The sequence below is a fragment of the Phocoena phocoena genome, chromosome 17 (genome assembly GCF_963924675.1).
Source record: "Phocoena phocoena chromosome 17, mPhoPho1.1, whole genome shotgun sequence".
Classification (NCBI taxonomy): Eukaryota; Metazoa; Chordata; class Mammalia; order Artiodactyla; family Phocoenidae; genus Phocoena; species Phocoena phocoena.
The window spans coordinates 37,209,124-37,231,891 of NC_089235.1; the positions used below are offsets into that span (position 1 = coordinate 37,209,124).

The 22,768-nt window shown below is 37.3% G+C and overlaps 1 protein-coding gene across 1 annotated transcript in view; it reads right to left on the reverse strand.

Moving 5' to 3' along the window:
• Positions 1–22,768, reverse strand: part of RUNX1T1 (RUNX1 partner transcriptional co-repressor 1) — a 109,110-nt gene that overhangs the window by 48,524 nt on the left and 37,818 nt on the right. Inside the window, exons 2-3 of the mRNA XM_065895623.1 lie at positions 5,532–5,669; positions 3,285–3,526 (exon numbers count right to left, since the gene is read on the reverse strand). Of these exons, the coding sequence (XP_065751695.1) occupies positions 3,285–3,526; positions 5,532–5,669 (380 nt within the window). The remainder of the gene's footprint in view (positions 1–3,284; positions 3,527–5,531; positions 5,670–22,768) is intronic.

A 22,768-nucleotide genomic window follows, 5' to 3' on the forward strand; every position in this document is an offset into this window, starting at 1 on the left:
TTTTTTCTTTATAAAACTGTTTGACTTTATAAAAAAAAGATCATATATTATTGTTTATTGTATCACCTACATCTAAAAATTGCATCTGAAAATGAAACACATTAAATTTGGTACTTTGAGAATAATGTGCAGGCACCTCAGCATAGTTTAATCGTCAGAGAAGTCCCTGGAATTATGAAGAAACTTCTAACATTATCTTTATGGAAAACAAACACATTTGGATGTATTTAAAAGCACCACAGATCAATTAAAGGCCAAAGGCAAGTGTTAGAATCTCTCAATTTGTCCCACATGTCACGTCACTGTTCCTGCTGATGGAAATACCCTTCTCCTTCTGTCTTTCCATCTTGCATCCTTTCTTTGCTTACCAGAGCATCTTTGCTCAGGATGAACAGCTAAGTTGGCTGTGTTAATGAGGCCAAAGAAAAGGTCTGAGCCTTCCTCTGAGTCACTGAGTCTTACAGGGTGAAAAAAATTCCCCAGTTATCAAAGATAATCCATTTATCCTAGAGGCAATGTGTACTGCTCAACCGAAAAGAGACTACACATAATGAGTCAAATTCACTCCTAATCTACCCCATAAAAACAAGCCCTCAATACTCAGGGTTTGTATCCTACAATGGGTAATGTGCATTGATAAAAGCATCTATTTAATAGACAACCAACCTACTATAAAGGTGCTGAGTCAGTTAACCATATTGACTCAACATTTGGTTCATTTTCCTCAGTCCTTATGCAGAATCACAACTGTAAACTTCAGTGTCAAATTTTTCAACCCGTCAATTATCCTCACACCTGACAAACTTGGGGTATTTGTGACCTAACAACTTTAGAATATTGCTCCATCTAGTTTTTAATGCAAGTTCCTTTTCCTTTTATGATAAAGTATGGGGGCACCAAGTTCTAAGTTTTTTATACCCCCAAACTTGAAACATCTTCCCTTGAAACTATGACTAAACACTAACTTCCTATCTGTAACAATAAGGGTCAGAGAGTCCATTTTTTAATCTTTCATTTCGTTTCTCTGGCTCCATTTTCTAAAGCCATACTAGTTGTGTTTTGTACATTAAAACAGTTCTTATTAACACTTTTCTTAACTCCATCTAAATAACAGTATAATGTGATTCATTACGATTACTACCTGAGTTCAAATCATAGGGCTGTCACTACCAATGGGGTGGCCTAGAATATTTTTCTTCTGTAAGCCTCAGTTTCCCCACATGTAAAATGTGTATAAATAAAATGACATGTGTAAAAGCTTGCAGTCAAACGCTCAAAACAAAATCATTCTCTATTCATTCATCTTTTGACAAATGTTCACTGCCTGCTGAATATATGCCTAGCACTATTAATTAATGTTTTTGGGCTTCCCTGGTGGCGCAGTGGTTGAAAGTCTGCCCGCCAATGCAGGGGACGCGGGTTCGTGCCCCGGTCCAGGAAGATCCCACGTGCCACGGAGCGGCTGGGCCCGTGAGCCATGGCCGCTGAGCCTGTGCGGTCGGAGCCTGTGCTCCACAACGGGAGAGGCCTCAACAGTGAGAGGCCCGCGTGCCGCAAAAAAAAAAAAAAAAAAAAAAAATTAATGTTTTCCCCAACTTATCTTGATAAAGTCTTTAGATAAATAAAATCTTAAAAAAGTATTGCCCTCAAAAGTATTCCACTTAATATGTGGGAAAAATCTACTTAAAGCTACCAAATTTTTCTGTATTTGAAGTTATAGAAACCACAGTTAAAGAACATATCAAATTTATAAAGCAGTTTTAAAATAAACATTTTTTTACTAGTAACAACATTTCATCACTCACTTGATACAATTACTGCTTTGGATTTACTTTGTGGTTCTATGATGTAACCTATTTATGTGTCAGAAACGCTTTATGCAAAACTCAAGAACAAATAAAAAGGAAAAGATAAGTGACTGACAAAAGTAACTGCAGTATGCTGACACATTATGCCAAAATCACCTTCCTGTCAGAGGAATACAAGGTGATTTGTATTCCAGAGGAATACAAATTTGTCAGAGGAAGCTGATGGATTATGAGAAATGTGAAAGCTTCTTGTTCTTAAAGTGTGGGGGAGAGGGAGGTAAGGGTTAAAAACTGAATTGCAAAATCTCTGTCAAATGTGAGATACTATGATCTGAAGCATGTCTACGGCACTAAACTCTCACCCAGACTTTTACTTCTAGGACTTCTTTTGTAAAACACAACTGCTATGGCTTTGTCCATGATAAGTCCATGTAATAAAAATAAATGATTATATCGAGAAAAAGGAAACTGCTGCCTATCGTATGAATTTCAGTTCCATTGTAAGCCTGGATGATAAAAGGCCTGAATATGTGACTCAAAGCTTCTCTATGACTCAGTTTGCTATGGGAAAATCACCTTCCTAAATGAAACTCCTCTATTCATAAAGAAAGTCACAGGACATGTAAAAGTGATTTAGAATGCAAGAAAAGGAAATATGCTCTAATTTCCAGTGTGACAATGTACAGACTTTAATATAATGTGCCAAAATCAACACTTCTGTTCTCAAACTAATGGTTTGTGTAATTCTACCTATGGCAAAAAACTTTTTTTTTTTTTTTTAAAAAAGCAATAAATGGTTATAAGGGGTTAAGGGATGAAGAAACCAGGGTATTATTGTTTTATGGGTAGTTTCAGTTTGGGGTGATGAAAAAGTTCTGGAAGTGGATAGTAGTGATGGTTATACAACAATGTGGATGTACTTAACGTCACTGAACTGTACACTCAGAAATGGTTAATTAAAATGGTAAATTTTACGTCATCTATTTTACCACACACAAAAAATTCAATGCTATTAGCCTTAAAAATGAAAACATAAAAGAATAATGTGTTACTTGTTATAAATTCTTGCTCACCTAGGCTGATAATAAAAACCCCCCAAAGCAACTAAGTTAAAATAAGCACCCAATTAGATTAAGCAAACCATTAACATAACAAAAATATTCTGTCATTGTTGAAAAGACACTAGCCATGCCAGGAGGATATACTTATTAAATTTTATGTACACACACATTTATGGCCAAGATAATGATAAATTTGTACAACCACATCTTCATTAGCTAAATATCAATAGGAAAAGAAATCATGGTGGGGTCAATACATAATGCAGAACTGAAACCCTTGTTACTACAGAATCATCAGACTTGCATGCAATCTCCAGGTGTAGAAACAAAATACCTGTGAGAAAGGAATCTGTATTTTGAATCTCCCCCACACTCTCCCTGGTAACCCAAACTGGGCCGATTCCCATTTGCTTACCACCAGTCCTAGTACGAGGGTGCGGACTCTCTCTCCTATTTCCGGTGAAATGTCATTGCCAAACTGCTGCAAGGTAGTGAGGAACCGTTTCAGCTTACTGAGCTGCCTGGCACCACAGGCTGGGGGCAGCTGTTGATTAGCCAGAGAAGAAGAGGAAGAAGAGGAAGGCCCATTGCTAAAGCCATTGGGCGGTGAGGGGGCGCCATTCAAGGCTGTGGGTGAATGGCTCGTGCCATTAGTTACTGTCAGAGGGCACAAAATCAGAAAGAAAAAATAAACTTACAGAGAACATGCACAAGGAAATTACAACTAAGCATCCTGCCCTTCCAATCTAGTGAATTTGGTAATTTAAAAGCTGTTGGGCCTTTTTGGTAAAATGCTTTGACTTCACAGGATTACCAGAGGCTCAGGTACTCCATAACTAAATGGGTGGACTCCTCACACCACATGAGGATATCCTGCACAGAAGCTGATAAGAAATGGGAGCGGGCTGGAGCACAGGGACAGCCCTGCCTCCCATGCACACATATGCAAACACAGAACAAACAGCATTTTGGATGTCAGCCTTTTGTCCCAGGCTTACATCAATATAACAGAACTATTCCTTTCTAAACTGCTCCCCTAGAGAAAATGGACATTTGGTGGAGACTAAATTTATCACTGGACATTTTTAATCATGTTTTGTACACACAACTGACAGCTGTGTTTATAGAAATACGACTTTCAAGTTTTAACCTTATACCACCCAATTAGAAGGCTATTTTCTCCCCATCATATTTCTTAACCACTTCTTTAAGGAAAACACCAATTTTATGTAAGAAGCCAAACTGCATACGGTAATTATCAAAGAGTTATTTCTAGAAATCGAAAGGGGACATCTCAGTCCAACTAACAGCATGGATTGGTGGTAACTTCGTAAATTCATTTGATAAAATTTATTTGAACGTCAAGGTGATAATCCGTAAGAACTAGGCTAGAAAATTTTGCACATTTCTCACCAAAGAAAATGTTGACTTTACCATGTTAGATCTTTATCAAACCCATCTTTTAAATATAATTTTGATAAACTACCTCCAACAATAGCTTGAAGATGTTTTAAGCACCTTATTATTCTTAAAAGGTTCAAGAAAATAAAGTGGTCTCGTCCCAAATGAGTACCAAAGCAACCTCTCAAGAAATGACATCTCACTAGGACCTCTCAGAGGAGGCATATGCCTATCATTGTGGCTTTGGGTAACAACAAACCAAATACAAGATGACAGGGTTACAACTTGGCACTGTTGCAGGCCCCTGCTCCTTACATGTTTGGAAAGGTCTTATAAAAGGCAGCACAACACTGCATAAATAGCCTGGATGTGTGTTTTGCCGAACCCTTATAATCCCAAGGATCTATTTTTGCCTATTAGTTATTTTTCATTCATATACAGATTTCAGGGCACACAGTCTGTAAATAGTATTATCTGCAACCAACGGCATTTATTAGTTTCACAAATCTTTGATGATATTTTAACCAGGACTTTCAGACGGATGAAAACAAAGCTATCTGCTATTCCTATTAAAATATACAGGAAAAAAGGGAAGTTGCTGTTCTATCAGAATATTCTGTCCTTTCCTTGGATGACACAAAAAGCAATACACTCCACTGATTCAGAACACAAGTCTAGAGCCAAGTTGAAATGGAATAAATATTTAATAAATGTCTGACAAGTTCAAGACAAGAAAGATGCTCCTTATTTCAGAAAGTTTTCTGTATGCAACTGTTGCATAGAATGATCCCTCTTTTAACTTAAGAATGTTAGATTTTAACATTATTTGAAAATAACAGAAGAAAGTGGATTAGAAGATCAGAAGTAACCTGGAAATAATTATAGCATATTAACATGTTCCAAGTCAAAACTAAAATAAGGAGCTCCTCATTAAGTCAAAGGAGAAGTTAACGTGGTAATGATGAGTTACAGACCAAAGGCAGTGTTCTTCATTCACTGAAATCACAGAAGACTACAACTTTGAAACAATAATGAAAAGGCAGGCAAATACTGGCAGTCATACAAATTTTACCCAAGATATGATAATTCTGTGCTCAATACCTACTCACTGGCATATAAATTATTTGTGTGGGGGGGGTGGGGCTTAATTTCTGCATAATACATTGATGCTGGATCTTACTGTCCCTTAATTTTTATTGGCAGAAAAAAATTTAATTTGAACTTGAAAACGGAAACAGCAAATGCAGAAATGCCTACTTACACGTTGTTGGTGTAAATGAACTGGTTCTGGGAGCTCCTTGAGTTGTTGGGGGAGGTGGCATCGTGGGAGGAGTCAGCCTAGACGGGGTCTTCACATCCACAGGTGAGTCTGGCATCGTGGAGTGCTTCTCAGTCCGATCTGGAGGATGCCACCACGATCATGTTATTTTACTCCTTAAGCACCTTAGGGTTTTTTTGGTACCTCAGTTTTATAAGAGAGGTTCATCTTTTTTACAAGCAAGGTAAGAAATCCAACATCTTCTATCAATAAAATAGGCTTATCTACTGAAGCTTAAATCAAGACTTCATCATCCAAACCCCACTTAAGAAGGTGTAGCACAGATGGCAGGACCTCATTTCTAACTGGGTAATTTTACATCTTATTGTTATTTCTGGCTTAGACAGATGCTACCTTGGTAGTGTTATATGCAACAGCACAACTTCTCTTGAAGCTGAAGCCAACATTAGCAGGAGGTAAAAAATAGATGAGGAAGTGGGACGGTAATGAACCCCTCAGACAGCTCAGAAATAACACAAATCTTAGGCTGTTATGCAGGTGGGATACTGTTAGAAGTTGGTGTTTTGCAATGACTTTTTTGTAACACCTACCATCCCCTTTCCATGCTTAGCTTTCTAGCCTAACAGATGAAGCAGGCTATGTCTCCCAGACATAACCTCTCACTTCAATTTTTTTTCGGACCTGTTTGAAAAATCACCACTACATAAATGTCACAAAACGAAGTGAAGTTATTATTGACTTAGAACTTGTGAGTTTATCATCCACCATTTAAAAAATATGAAACCTGAGAAGTCCGTGCACCGCAGCAAAGAGTAGCCCCCACTCGCTGCAATTAGAGAAAAGCCCGTGTGCAGCAATGAAGACCCAATGCAGCCATAAATAAATAAATAAATTTTAAAAATAAAGAAATAAAATAAAACATAAAAAACCAATACTTCAATTAATAATCTCAGGCAGAGTAAGAATGGAAAAGTTCCAAATTGAGAACTAAAGACCTTTCTAATATTTTTTTCATGAGTATGTGACAGGGAGAAATTTCCTCATTACCCAATAATGAACATTTGCACTTCAGGACTGTTTTATACTAAGTATACTTTTCCCTTGGAATTTTAAACTTTTTTCTCAATCTGATCTACTCAAAGAAACAGATCTCCAGTTAAAAAAAAAAAGTTTTCATTTGTTTGTTTAGATCCAATTTTCTACAAACATGTGTACACATGCACACACACCCCCCAAAAAATATCTGAGGCGCCTCTTGTGGCCTCAGGCACAGGTATCTCCCATTTGGAGTTTTTGAAAAGTAACGTAACACAGACTATTAATAAAGAATGGGTCTCTTAAAACATTATGATCACCATAGTGAAAAACTCTCAAAATTACTTGTCAATTATTAAAATGAAAAGCCCAAATTACTACTATGACAATTCTAAATCTACCTCCCCTTTATTCAAAGCAATTTCATAAGATTTGGGTTGCAATAGAACACAACTTTTGAAAGTTGAAATAGCGTTGACACCGTATTAGGGAAGAATGAAAATAATAATCATTCTAGTAAGAGCACTGTGAATGATGATCCAGTGACCAGTATCAGGGTCTCTATTTCTTAGTCTCTACTGCTGGCTGAATAACAATGACTGTCCCTATTGTGAATTAAGCGTTCTGAGTGAGATGATTGTGAAGATGCATGGAGAGTGTCTCTACCTTTATCGTATTGTTAAAATTTTGACCTCATATTGCTATTCCAGAACACTTAACGAGCACCAGTGAATAACTTGTTGTAGAGAAATGCAGAAGTTAGGCAGGTTTAAAACCACTTCTTTGATAGTAAAATTCATTGCACCATTTACTCACCTCAACCAACCTCAGCAACACGGGAATAAATAGCTTTCCACTTGTGTTGCAGCTGAGGGAAGAGGTACAGCAGCAAATACAAGTCTCCCTAAATAAAGGCAAATATTTCCCTCATGCCAAGGAAGGAGGGATAAAGGGAGGCTTGCCAGAGTCAGCTGGGAGATAACAGTGGGAACTGCTGGTCCATCTGGTTTTCATTCTGCTAACACTCACATGGAGCTGTTAGCGAAGGCAGTCCAGACCCACAGATTTGAAGCACGTGGTTGCACAGAGAGAGAGAAAGGAAGAGCAGGAGGGGGAAGGGGAAGTGGGAATAACAGAGAAAGAAATAAATAAGTATATGGAGCAATAGAAGGAAAGGGTGAGAAAGAGGGAACAGACCAAAAAGCAGGGAGAAAAGAGCTTGGAAAGGGAGAAAGTTACCCTGGACAGTTTCACCACCACCGAAAGCTGAACCTTGGTGGGCACAGGCCCTACCTTACTTGATGCAATTCTTGAGCAACACCTAAACTTGGAAATGTATCTTAAACACACTTTTCATTACTCTTTTTCCAGTAGCCCACACTAAGGAAAAAGGGAATAATAAACCATAAAGTTGACAGTGGGTTTCCTCTTCAGACTCTTTTAAGATAGTTTGTATTTCTTCTGTCTTCCTCTGCCCAGTTTTAGAAATATTTTTGATATATTCATAATTTTAATTTGAATACCTTTTGAATACCTGTCTTGGTCCACTTGTGTAACATGATTCCTATCCAGAATTTAATAATAATAATGCCAACAACAATTATTATAAAACGTAGATGAACAACTTTTTTAAATTCCTGAGATGTTATCAATATTTTAGGAGCAATAACCACTGAGCCAATGAATAGAAAAGCACCACTACTTCTAACAGGAGTATATACATTCTCTCTGGAATACATGTATACGTGTATGTATTTAAGATTTTGACATTAGCCACATTTCTGTGATGGCTAGCTTCACTCTGATGAAATGGAGTTCCAACCCAGAGGTCCTACAAACTTAGACAAAGTGGGACCATATGTAACTCATTCTGTGCTGTTCAGTGCAATCAACCCAGGATTGAAATAGATGATGAAATAACCAGCCAAGCCTAAGCCATACACACACAAAAACGCTCTGGAGTAGAGAGATTTAAGATAAATTCAGAAAATGTGTTTCAAGTATGCTGCGTTCTGTTGCATTTGTTTTGGATTAATAAAAAAAATTTTAAAAAAACATTCTGAAATATATATTCTTGAAACTTCTATAGCAAACAGCAAAAGAGCTATGATTCAACCATAGAAGCATTTCACTCCATTTCAAATTAGAGGATATAGTAAAACCAATATTAAGTTATAATATTTCTCATGTAATTTTTTAAGTTCATGAAAATTATACCATTCTTGCATGTAATCTCTGTTTTTAGTTGGTGTAGGGGAAAGCTGACATTTACTGAAAGACTGACACAAAATGAAAAAAAGAAAGAAAGAAAAAAAATTATCAGATCAGGGAATTATTTGTTTTAAAAGAACTGACTTTACTTCTACCTTAATGATTCACACCATTTCTAAACAAGATCTTCCCTATGCGGTAAGTTTTCAACTCCCATGGCAAATATCCAACACATATGCACCAAAGATGGCTGATGCATGGAAGAAAATGTGGCATATATAAATACATTACCGATACCATTTTAATATCCAATTCAATGTCAGGGCCTTCTAGAAGTGGTATGTTTTCCATTTCCCTTTTTGTTGTTGTTGTTTTATGTGAAAAGGTATGGCATAATCTGCCATGGCACTTATTTTACTTTTAGTTAGTTCAAATAGTTCCAGATGTGTTTTTAAGGTATGAAGAACAGGCATTCTGTATTTCCCTTGTTTACATACCATTCTAGAGATGATTGGTGTAAAAAGATTTCAGTATTGGTATAATGAATGGCATGACATTTTCTATCAGAGTTCATCATGTCAATTATAATAGAAGAAATATCTTGGTTTCATAGGTGTTATGGGTTGAGGAACTTTTTGGTCAATTAGTAGTTAGTCCAGAGTTAGTCTTATTTGAATAAGTGTGAGTTACAAAAGCTAGAAGGTATGCACTAAAGAGGATTAAGCCCAAGTGGAACCACAGTACTATTAATGGAAAGGCAGGAGGAACAAAACTGGTACAGAATTTGATTTTTATTTCTCTGGAAAATTTGGCAAATACAGTTCTGACAATTGAGTCATTTAGTGACTCCAGTGATTGGGTGTGAGATGTTACAAGCAACTGTCTGCAGACTGGAAAGGTAGCCATCCAGCCTTCACACCACCACCACCTCATTTCCCTGAAAAACACCTCTGGTAACATTCATTCCTGCTCAGAACCATTCAACAATGCCTAAGAATAAAAGTCAAATACTAACATTTTAAGCTGGATGTACTGATACAGTGGGAAGGATATTTAGCAATAACAGGAGAACTTCCAAGTTAAGTCAGACTTGGTTGCAAATGTAGACTCCTGACCATCAGTAGTGGGCCCTCAGGCAAGTGAGTTACGCTGAGCCTCAGTCCCTCATAGGAATGAGGATACAATCCTCTACCTCATCAGGACCCCACCACAGCGCCTACTCATATTAGGTACCAACACGTGTGAGCTCCGTTCTCTTTGACCTTCCACTTCACGATCCATTTATGGGTTTATTTCCAGTGTCTTTCCCCCAATTCTATGCTGTCTATATAGGGCACCCTGACATTACTCCTTGGCTTTTCTGCCTTTATCATGCTGTTGTTTCCTTTATCTAGAAGAACCTGTCCCATCTTATACATTATTCACTGCCCATTATAGATTCCACATCCTTGTACAGCTTTTCCCAGTTGCCCCAGGTGTCAACCACATCAGGTTTCCCCTGCCTCTCTTTTACCATTTATCACAGCCCATCTGTACAATAGCTGTATATGTGAATATGTACTATACACTCTAACACCCCAACCAGTGAAAATAGTAAGCAACTTGATAGCAATTTTTTTAACTGCCTCCTTAGGAAGACATTTAAAAAATAAACACAACCATGGTTTTCACTAGAAGCATGGTTACATTCCTAATTTTTACGAATCCATTCCCTATATTCCCTGTATTATAGCCAGTTCAAAGATAGCAACCCTAATCTCAAGGCAGAAGACAAACACAGAACCATCAACAACATATAAATACATGAGGAAATAGAATACAGGTAATATGAGAAGATACTGAAAATCCAAAATTCAGTTCAACTGTGCAACCAACTTACTATGTGGTTTCAGGTAAGAATGAGCTGTTACCTCATGTCTTATCACAGGTGTTATATGAAGATTGCTATATCTAAAATACAAATCTGATCTGACCTACCCCCTGATTTAAAACCTTAGGGAGTGTCCCACTGACCACAGAACAAAATATATGCTCTTCAGCTTAGCTTATGTCACAGATACTGTTGAGTGCCTACTCAACAGCCCTTATCCCTGTCTTCCTGCTGAAGAGCTCTAATTTTGTTCAGGTACAAAATTTGGCGGGGGCAGATTCTCCTTGTTTTACATTAATCAGGTTATCACATTCCCCTTATCAGCAACAGGTTTCAGAGGTGAGTGTTGTGCTCCAGTTCTGGGCAATGGGTCATGAAGGGAGGTCTATGGAAAAAGTTCTAGGAAAGACTTCCTCACTCTCTAAACAGAGACCCAAGAAGAAAATAGTCCTTCGTCTTCTGATAGGCACTACTGTATCTATAAGTGATTCCTTCACTTCTTTGGAGTCTACTTATCATTTATAAAACTAAGCATCCTGGAATACATGACCTCAAGGATCTTTTGCAAACTCTAATATTCTCTGGTTTCTTTTTCCAGATATGGCTTATGATCATCTCAAACATAAAGGAGACTACCCAGGGCTTCCCTGGTGGTGCAGTGGTTGAGAGTCTGCCTGCCGATGCAGGGGACGTGGGTTCGTGCCCTGGTCCAGGAAGATCCCACATGCCGTGGAGCGGCTGGGCCCGTAAGCCATGGCCACTGAGCCTGCATGTCCGGAGCCTGTGCTCCGCAACGGGAGAGGCCACAACAGTGAGAGGCCCGCGTACTGCAAAAAAAAAAAAAAAAAAAAAAAAAAAAAAGAACCATAAAGGAGACTACCCAGAGAAAATATATCTGACAATAAAGTGACCACTACACTTCCTCTGTCCACATAAATTTCTATGTCCACAAGAATATGTCTGCACAGAATTTTTTTCCAGAAACATTAAAATTAATATCTACCTCTTGTTTTCAAATACATTTTCAATCCTCATTACTAAATCTCCATCAATGATTTGGTTACAAAATACCCTACAAAATGTCCAAATTTCCCTGTTTAGTTATCATCAAAACACTCACTTTCACAGCTCAGGTTCTTGAAAGAGTAATCTACACTCACTTTCCTTATTTCCCATTCCACCTTACGTGTACTTGGAGGGGACACCTATAAGACTTTATGCCTAGAAAGTTTCCCTCCCAGTACAGGGACTTGCCATACCCTCTAATTTCATAACTACCTTGGGCACCACCATGTTCTTTCATGACCGTGTACCCAAGATACCAGTGGCTGGTCCAGGCACAGTGCTTAGTCCAAAATGGGCAATCTCAGGAAAGGAAAACAATCCCAAGGATTGTTTCCCAAGGAAAACCACACTGTCTACTGCCCTCCAAGTCCACAGAGCAGCTCTGTGTTGAAAAAGAAGGCACCTAACAGGCAGAAAGAAGCAAAGAAGTGGCAAGAGATCATCCTTACAGTGCTCTGTAGTAAAGTTCCTCATTCTGCTGGATCCTAGGCACCACCTGCATCTCTAAAATTCCTACAATTTGGATCTTCCAAACAATCCTAGCCAATCAGTCCCTACTTTGCCTAAAACCTAATTTGAGTTGACTTTTCACTTAAAACCAAAGAATCCTGACTAAAATAACCCTGGAATGTAGCATGGATGTATTCTCTTAACTCCCACTTGAAACTCTTCTAAATTGTTTCTTCATTATTAATACAAGAAACACTTGTATCCTTTATCTGGCATCTTTGTAGCAGCTGACACTGTTCAGGACTTCCTCCTTCCTGAAACATATTGTTCCCAGGATACCACTATTCTAACACTCTCCTCATTTTTCTTAGGCCTTCCTGCTCCTTCTCAGTCTCTTTTATGGGTTCACCCTTCTTCAGCTCTGGATAATTACTGTTATTTTCCCCCAATGTTCCTCTTCACAGTTTCACTCTATACCTTTTCCTTAGTGATTCATTGGTGCTGGGATAGTTACACCATGGCCATTATGTAGATAACTTGTACCTATAACTCTAGCCCTAATATCCTTTCCAAGTTCTGGAACCAAATATCTAGAATGCAACTCATTTCAACAGCTTGAATTCAAACCCTCATCATCCATCATCTCTCACCTGGCCTGATCAACAATCCATTGAATGGACTCCCGGATCTGACTATTCATCTCTGATCCATTCTCCAAAGACCTTTCATAATGCTAAGCATAAAATCCTTGTGTCTTAGTAGGGCACAGAAAGACCTTTGTGACTCATCTGGTTCCCATCCACCCCCATGCATTCAGTAACTCTTTACTGAACTACTATGGCTCTCCAAATGACCCTGGGTCACACAGGGTTCCACTGCATTGCATCCTTTTCCTGAAATACTCTTCACCCCACCACTGCCTCGTTAAGTCCATCATTCCTTTAAAACTCCATTTGGGTGTCACTTCAGCCAGAAACAACAACCCTCCCATCTCAGGCTGTCCCAAACTCCCCCACATTTCCCTATTTCACTCTCTAGTTCCTCTAACAGCACTGATCACACTGTACTTAGAACCAACGTCATTCTCTCCCACTAGTTCATAATTTACTTAAGGGAAATTATGACATATGATTTGTTGTTATAGACCCAGCACTTGGCACAGTGCTTGACACATAGAAGGTGCTCAACACATTTAATATTTTAAATGAATATATATTGCTATAATGTCATAATGTAGGCAGATGGGGTAGGGTGTCCTTGGAGAAAAAGAACCAGATGTATGTAGCTTTTTGACATAAGAGAAGCCATTTTAGACCTAAACCATTTTGTGATCTAAGCCTGGCCACAATGCTTGTCCCTGAATAGGTCTCAGTAATTAATGAGTTTAAGGCAACAAAGGAATGCAGGAACAGAGGAAAAAGCAGTCAAGAAACAATAGCTCAGCAATAAATCAGAGTCCTAGTTTCTCCTCAAGGGATATACATAACCATCTTATACATATCTTGGAGTTGTTTTACAGGAACTAAGCCCTCCAATCCAGGTGGAGAATGGTAAGGTAAGACCCCAGAACCTAAAGATGATGTTGACATTTTCTGACCCTCGTGAATTCAATCAACTAAAGCTTAGATTCTGTCACCCTCTGCCCCAGTTCTATGTAGAATTCTCCTCTGCTCAAGCCCCATCATGACTATGCATGTAGCTTAAAACTCCCCCAGTTTTGCTGTTGGGGAGACACTGCTTTGGGAAGGATCTCCAGTGTTCTCCTTACTTGCTGCAAGTAATAAATCCTTCCTTTTCCCAATCTTTGGCTTGGTTGGGTCTTTTGCAACACCCATCAAGAGGGGAACCCAGTTTTCAGGTAACAATAAGGCATGCCTTTAGTCACAATTTTGAAACACTAGAACTTTCAAGAGACATAACAGATTTAACTTAAGATACAATCATCTACATCTTTTTTTCCATCCTTAAAAAAAATCCTAAAATGAATTTCTACATTAAGTAACCAAATATAAATCTTTGAACTGGATTATTGAGTTCATCAGCTTTAAAATGCCTTTCAGCAATCACAATATATTTCCTAAAACCTTTTATATTAGAAAAGGAGATTTGTAAGGCAATTTATACATGTATGACATAGTCTCCAAAAGCTCCCTTTTTTACAATAATAGTATCAGCGTAGTCATACATCATACATATGTACATTCAAAACAAAGATAAAAAAAACATATTATCAACCAAAACCAATTTTTTCCACATTTCAAAGTTTTCCTGTTGCTTGTCTATGGATTGGTAGGATTATAGATTATTTTTAGTTTCTGTTATCTTTCTTTTATTTAAAGTTATGCAATAAACATGTTTTATTTTTACAAGGAAAAAAAAAAACCCACGAAAACCCTTAGGATAAATCACCTAAAATCAGGCATTAGGCACTATGCCAAATGCCCTGCATGCTTTATCTCACTTTAAAATCTCACTATGAAAGGTACTACAAATTTGACCACCTTATATAAAGGAAGTGAGGACCAGAGAGGGTGGATAATTTGTTGAGGTTACAAGCTAGAACTCACTCCAGGTCTTCTCAGAGTTCATTATCATCTAAAACTAATATTATTTTATGTAAGATCTGGAAAACTGAAATAAAGAAACATTCAGTAAATATTAAATCTAGAGACAGCATTATACTAGAACTGCACCTTCCAAAACTACTGTACTAGCCACATGTGACCATTTAAATTTTAATTAATTAAGACAAAACAAAATTTAAAATTAGTACCTCAGTCACACTAGCCACCGGTCAAGTGCTCAACAGCCATGGTGACATGGCTACCATACTAGAAAGCCCAGTTATAGAGTATTTCTGTCATCATAAAAGGACAACACCGTAATCAAATAATGGCTCTGAAATGCTACACTGAGGTGGATAGACCTAGAGTCTGTCATACAGAGTGAGGTAAGTCAGAAAGAGAAAGACAAATACCGTATGCTAACACATATATATGGAATTTAAGAAAAAAAAAATGTCATGAAGAACCTAGGGGTAAGACAGGAATAAAGACACAGACCTACTAGAGAATGGACTTGAGGATATTGGGAGGGGGAAGGGTAAGCTGTGACAAAGCAAGAGAGAGGCATGGACATATATACACTAACAAACGTAAGGTAGATAACTAGTGGGAAGCAGCCGCATAGCACAGGGATATCAGCTCAGGGATATCAGCTCGGTGCTTTGTGACTGCCTGGAGGGGTGGGATAGGGAGGATGGGAGGGAGGGAGATGCAAGAGGGAAGAAATATGGGAACATATGTATAACTGATTCACTTTGTTATAAAGCAGAAACTAACACACCATTGTAAAGCAATTATACTCCAGTAAAGATGTAAAAAAAAAAAAACAAAAACAAAAACAAAAGCTCCATGGGAAGAGTCCATGGAAGTGTCCATGCAGCCTGAAAGTGTGGGGATGGGGGGAAGGAGTGCCTTTGGCCTCATCCTAAACACCTCCCATTCCCATTCAGATGTTTCATTTGTTTTCTAGGTTGAGCTTCTGCATATGATTTCATTTGATGGGTAAAAGGAAAAATAAAAGTTTGAAACCCAATGACTAAGTTAAGTGAGCTCTGAGGAAGCAGGAGAATAAGTCACTCAGTCCAAGTAATCAGTAAACATTGGGATAACTATGCTAATGAGAACAATGCCAAGAGTTCAGTCCTGGAACAAGCTGGTCAGTAGCTGAGTCAGCAGATGGTCCAGAAACAGGGATGACTGCCTAAAGCAGGACATCATGCCTTTAAAGAGCATGAGTTAAGATGGAAGATGGCAAAAGAATAAGGTAAATCCATACTAATCTATCACAATTTCTAGAAAAATAACTTCAAAAATCTTGTGTCATCTCTTATAGGGACAATGAATTTCCCTTCACTTCCTCTATAGCACTTAAGCAGCTAGTACTTGAAATATTTATCTTGTTTTTTAATGTTTCCCCAATCACAGTGTCAACTTCACAAATGCAGAAAATTTTGCCCTATTTTGTTAACTCCAGCTTCCACAGCATTTAGAAGAGTGCCTGAAACGGCAGGCACTTGATAAAGGTTTGTTGAATGAATGAATGAAGAAAGTAAAAGCAAGGAAAAAAGTAAAGCGAGTTTCTGACAGAACAGGCAGAGACATATTAGTAACTCTATGGTTACCCACAGTGGGCCAGAGGATGAGTAAGCAGACAGGAGACATGCTGAAAGCACACACTCATTTAAATGGAGTAGAGGCCCAACATAGTCTAAACCAGTTCACTCATTTTTGACAAAGATGACCTGAAGCCCACCAAGAGAAAGCATCATAAGCATTAATAAGTACCCAAATGGTGGTTCTAGTTAGAAAAATCAATTACTAATTTCATAAAGTGTGCAAAGGAATGTGGGTCTTATGAAGACTGGTAGACTCCAGGCATTAATTGTATGTATAAGCTCCTTAGAAATGTCATCTCGCCCACATATGTTATTACCTTCACTCCAGTGATTCTGCTTCAGAGTCTAATAACCACTTCCTGGAGGTAGCTCCTGGAGCCACCAAGGGGATATCAAGCAGCCTGGGGTTAACTATGGTACTTTAACCAGCATAGTTCCACATTAATCTGTTTTAAGATTTAATGTATTTTAAGATTTCGTTTGGAAAAAAGGGACCTCTTGTTTAAGAAAGACAAGTTGGAAATGGCTGGCACAGGCAACTAGCTGAATGTTTGCTGAATGACTGTGATAAAAACACTAAGGAAAAAACCACAACTCCTAAATACATAGAAAAGTAACTCCTGCTTGCATAAAGAGCAGAGAAAGACAAAGGCATCATCACCAAGGGCCCATAAATTGAACATAAGCATTTATGTAACACCCTGCTGCCAAAGTGCAGATTATTCCAGAAGGTGAAAAAAAATCATTAGGTAGTGATCTAAACCTTTAACAATCTCAAAATACACACAATTTTTTACTCCATCAAGATTTGTCTTATTTGCCAATGACAAAGAAGGCTATAGAGCCAGCTCTGAGAGCTGTCGCAGAAAAATGGCGGCATACACATCCAGCTGCAGTCAATTATGATTACCCAGATAAGACTTAGTAAATCTAGGCAGAAAATTAAGAAGGTGCGCAGAGTATGTACCCGTGACTAAATCACAGACAAGCAAATAGCAGAAGCTCAAATGAATATTTGTTGAATTTAATTGAATGTACTCTTAAAAATAACCAATCGGTACTGTTAGTGTAGACTTCACATAAGAAATGGGAAAGCACAGAGAGTTTTTAGGCAGCTGAATTATATACTCATTTTTATATTATAGGTATATGTGGAGCAGAGAATAAATAGGGTAAGAAAGGCAAGAGAACTGGATACCAAGAGTGTAGGCAAGAAATGATACAGCATCCAGCATGCAAGCGGCCCTAAGAATGGAGAATAGGAGGGAGATTCAGGAGACATTTTAAAAGTCTGTGTCAAATTCACAGAGCTTCGCAACAGAATAAGATAAACCTTGAGTAAGTAGGAATCTAGAGGTGCATGGCAATGTCAAAAAGCAAACCCAAACACAACAGGAAGAACCATTTGGAAAAAAGTTCCGTTACATCATAGTGACTTGGAGGGATTCCTGCAACACTCTGTTGTTCATATATAAAACACATTAAACATCTTCCTCTCCTCCCACAGGTGCCACCATCAGATTATTCTCCCTCCTAAACGTGTTTCTCCATCTCCATCACCATCCTCGGGCACTACCATCTTTCACTGGGACTTTTTCAGGAGCTAATCTTCACAACCCCTCACCCCGTAATGCCATCTGTTTACCATACAACAGATGGAATAATCTTGTCAAACACAAATGTATTCACTCGTCTAAATAACAGCATTTATTCAAAAATATCTGAGCCATCTACAAAGTGCTAGGTACTATTTCATACAACAGGGAGAAGGCAATAAAACAAAGGGAAATCACTGCCCTCAAGAATTTTATATTCTAATGATCAGATCAAGTTACTACTCTAAATACTTTAAAGTGTTTCAATGGTTTACCATCACTCTTAAGATAATATCCAAAACCCTTTAAGTGACCTAGAACAGTAGATAGACTTAGTCTCTGCTTACCTCTCCTCTCTTACCTCACATCTCATTGGTTTAATCAGTTGCAAGTTTCACCTCACCTCGGGCCTTTCACTTAGCCAAGAAAACCCACCTCGGCTCAAATTCACTTACTCAAAGGTGTTCCTGATCCCCCCTCCCCCCCACCCCCTGTGTTATAAGCTCTATTGTACCATCTAACTGTTGCTTACAGAGCTTACAGAAACTGTTAAAAATAATTGTACAATTACGTGTTGTCTAACACCCGCTACCAGACAGGACAATGCTCCATAATGGCAGGGCCAGCATATCATTTCAATATCATATCAACTCAGTCCCAGAATTTATCACACTGTTAAGAACCTAGTATAAGTAAATTGTGGATAAAGACATTTTCTATTTAAAAATACAGATGTGGAGGTACAAGTAGAGCAAAGCAATTGGATTCCTTAGTTCCCTTAAAAGGAATTTCAAAATTTCTTCAATGATAGAGATAATAAAACAATGGTGATAATAATAGAACCAGTCTCTCAAATTCATACTTAATCCCCACTGCAATGGGGCTTCCACCAACACCATTCCACTCAAACCACTCCAGCATAGGTAACTTTTTTGTGGTTAATCCAAAGATATCGATCAATCTTTATCTTACTTGAGCTCTCAGCAGTCTTCGATCTGTCCAGCCACTTCTTACTCCTTTTCTCCTGTAGTATCATTCTTCTAGTTGTCACTAGGAGTTTCACTGAGTTCTCTAGGACCCTGGCCCCTCCTACGAGCCAGGGTCTCACCTTCTCCTCTTAACTGCCTTCAACCCCTCTGCTCTCTCCTGGGAACCAGATGAGTTATCTAACTACTTGCTTAACAGCTCTACCCAGATATCCCATTGACAGCTGTATTTAGAACCAAATCTAACATCTTCCTGAGGAAATCTGTGCCTCCTCCTGTACTTCAATCTCTATCTCCAAGCCCAAAAGGCCACAATCACCCTAAGCCTCCTCCCTCTGCACCATCCTCCTTCCACATCCAATCCATGCCCAGTATCTTATCAATTCCACTTCTAAATGTTGACACTTTTAGGATCCACCCTCAGTTAACCTCTGACTTGGGTTCAGAACCTACAGAGCCTCTGAATGGTTTTCTTTACCTCTAGTCCCTCTCTGCTCAAATCTTCTCCTCTTTGCCTCCAGAGCAATATTTTTAAAATATGAATCTGACAAAATCTTCTTAAAATCCTTCTACAATATATAATCTATTTAAAATCTTTCTACAATTTTAAAAGTCGGTCAGGGAAAAGAATGAAGGTTCTTCTCTTAACTCTGTATCTCCGATGTCTAAAAAAGGACCTTATACACAGTAGGTCCTTAGTTTGTTGTATTAAGCCATTTAAAAAAAATTAAATTTTCAAGATGCCCATTCTACTCCCCTTTGGTATATACTGTAATCATCAAATATAAAGCAATCCCAACTAAAATACTAATAATTTTTTCCCAGAATTTTACAAATGTCTTAAAAGTTAATTTGAAACAAAAATGAAAATAGCTAGGAAAACCAGGAAATGAAATGTAATGAGGAAACTGAATCTAACATTTGTTAAAATGCACCATACAACTACAATTTGAACAATGTACTACTGGTATAGAAACAGATAATTCAGCAAAATAAAAGCTGAAAAGCAGAAAAAATATAAAGCTCAGAAATGACTATATATCTAAGAATTCAGTATATGGTAAAGATGACTTCTAATATTAGTGAGAAAATGATAAAGCAATTCAATGAACTTTCTTTGGAACTACTAGACAACAATTTGGAAAAAAATGAAGTAAACCCCTGTCTCATATACAGAGTCATTCACTTCCTATATGAATAAAACTTTAATATAAAAATTAAAAAAATACTAAATATATAGGTATATACTTGTTTACACTTAGGATTGGAAAAGAGAGTCTAAGCTATAAGAAAGGCAGAACCAATAACGGCACTTATTAATAAATTTGAGTACAGCAAAAAAATACCATAAACGAAGTAAAAGGCAAGCAACACCCAGGGAACAAATATTTGTTATGTGACAACAATGAATTGATATCCTTAATATATAAATAGCCCCATCGAATCAATAATTAAAAGTCAAAAAGCCCATCAAAAAAAAGATTGTAAAACAGCAGGAATAGGAAGTGCACAAAAGAAAAATAAATGACCTATAACCCTATGGAGAAAAAACTTTAACCTCACTAGTATTTTTTTACATTATTAAAACAAGATACTCTTTAATCTAACAGACTGACAGATTTTTAAAAATGATAATGTAGTATTACAGTACAAACTGGCACTTTTAACACTTTTGTAAAATGATACCCATTTTCCTATAGGACAATTAGGCAATATGTACCAACTGCCTTTAAATTATATATATCCTTTAATATACCAATTCCACTCTTTAAAAATTATCCTAAGTAAATAATACCAAGTGTACAAAGATGTTTATAAAGAAGAAGACTGGAAATAACCTAGTTGTCCAACAATGGACATTTGGCAATTCAAATTCTAATAGAACCATACAGTAGAACATGATGATGTGTATATTTACATGGAAAGATACTACAAAGATACCTGCTTTGCAAGATCCTGTTTAAAAAAACAACTATTTTAAGACAGTTATAGATGGATGGATGTGTCTGTATTTGTGTTCACAGGTAAAAGTCTGGAAGGATATGCATACAAAGGATCTATATCAGAAATATTAAGAGTGGCTATCTGTTAAATCAGTGGTTCACAATGGGGCAGAGCTTTCAAATATACTGTCAAACAGTCATGCTATAAAAAGCCTTTTTCTTTTAAATTTTTTGCTCAGTTTTAACACTGTATTTAAACAATTCTAAGACCCCTTTGTTTTTTCTTTATATCATCTCTGAAACTGGGATAAGTACTCTAAAACCATGGAATCAAAACATTATTCATGCTTAGTCGCAGCACTTTTTTTCTGGGAGCACTTTTTTACTTGTAAAATAACCATGGGCCTTAAAATCAATTTAGATAAAATATAGCACACGTAGATTTTTCTAGAAATGAAACTAAATGTGAAAAAAATTAAGGTAAAAATATACTTCGCTCTATTTGGAAGTCTACCAAGGCTGTTCAGCTTCAGTTTGAAGGGGCAAAAAATTGGGATTCAAGACAACCAAAAGGCGGAGGGGAGGAGTCAGGAGGTAGGGTTCTCTACAGGGGCTGTAGCACAGGAAAACCCTTGAACATGTCACAAAGGTAGAAAAAGTGCCTTATTCACCTCAGTATCCCAATCATCTAGCAGAGCCTAGCACCAGTGTTTATTGAGTAAAGGGATAAATGCTCTTTTAGTAATAAAGAAGTCCACAGACAGTACAGACAGAAAGGAAAAGACCTACAGATCACTTAGCAGGGGAGAATCCAGAAGTATAGTAGCACACCATGAGAGCAAAATCCCCGAATAAATGATCAAATTCTTTATAAACCGTTCAAGGAGCACCATACAACATAACAGAACCCTCCACTTAAAGCAGTTTCACTAAGTTGTCTAGAGAAGGGTTCCCAAAGATAAGTTTGGACTGCCTATGAATTATATTAGCAAATTCTTTGCATATAATAATATTTACACACCACATGGGAACTGAAGGTTATGTGTTTAAATGGACATTTCTCTTTGACTTAATATGGTCAATATATAAAAAGATTAAGTCTATAAATTCTACACAGTTGGGTTAATTTCACATTTACTATTTCTTAATAGATTCTGCCTCAGTTATAATACAATTTTTCATGGAGGCCCATGACCTTATTTAAATTAATAAAGTAATTCAGAGAAGTTACCCTAATTAATTCTTGCTAATAAATACTCCCTAAGGACAGAAGCTCAAGTTCTGTTTACTAAAGAAATAACTGTATATGTATATTCAAATGCATGTAAGTAAGTCCATTTTCCCTTATATCAAGACACTTTAAAAGCAATCATATCTTTTAATCTCAGGAAGACCATCAGGGAACCAAGAACTATAAAATTCTATCTGGCTACAGTCTGAATGACACATTTTTACATACACACCACCTTAAGTTCTAGGGATGTGCCTCAAGTAGACATGTAAATAAATTCAAGTTATTGAGTCCTTAATGTAGCCTCATCTATATATATACTTTAAATGTGGGTAAATATGTTATTAAATTAAGATGACAGTCTAAATTCCCATCCATTTACTAGGAATCATTTATATTTCATATAGCACTAGAGATGTCTTCTCTGAATTTATGAAGAATTATAATGGGAGGAAATCAAACCAAACATTGATGGACAACTGCAAAGAGCATTCCATGTACAAATGAAAAATGTTGCTTGCAAGAGATATATAAGATCATTTTCAAAAGCACGACCTTCTTGATACTCTTTGTCAGATAAATTAATCACAAAAGTAATAAATGTCTAAATACTAAGGAAGCTGTTCTCATTCAAGGTTCACATTATTATTAAC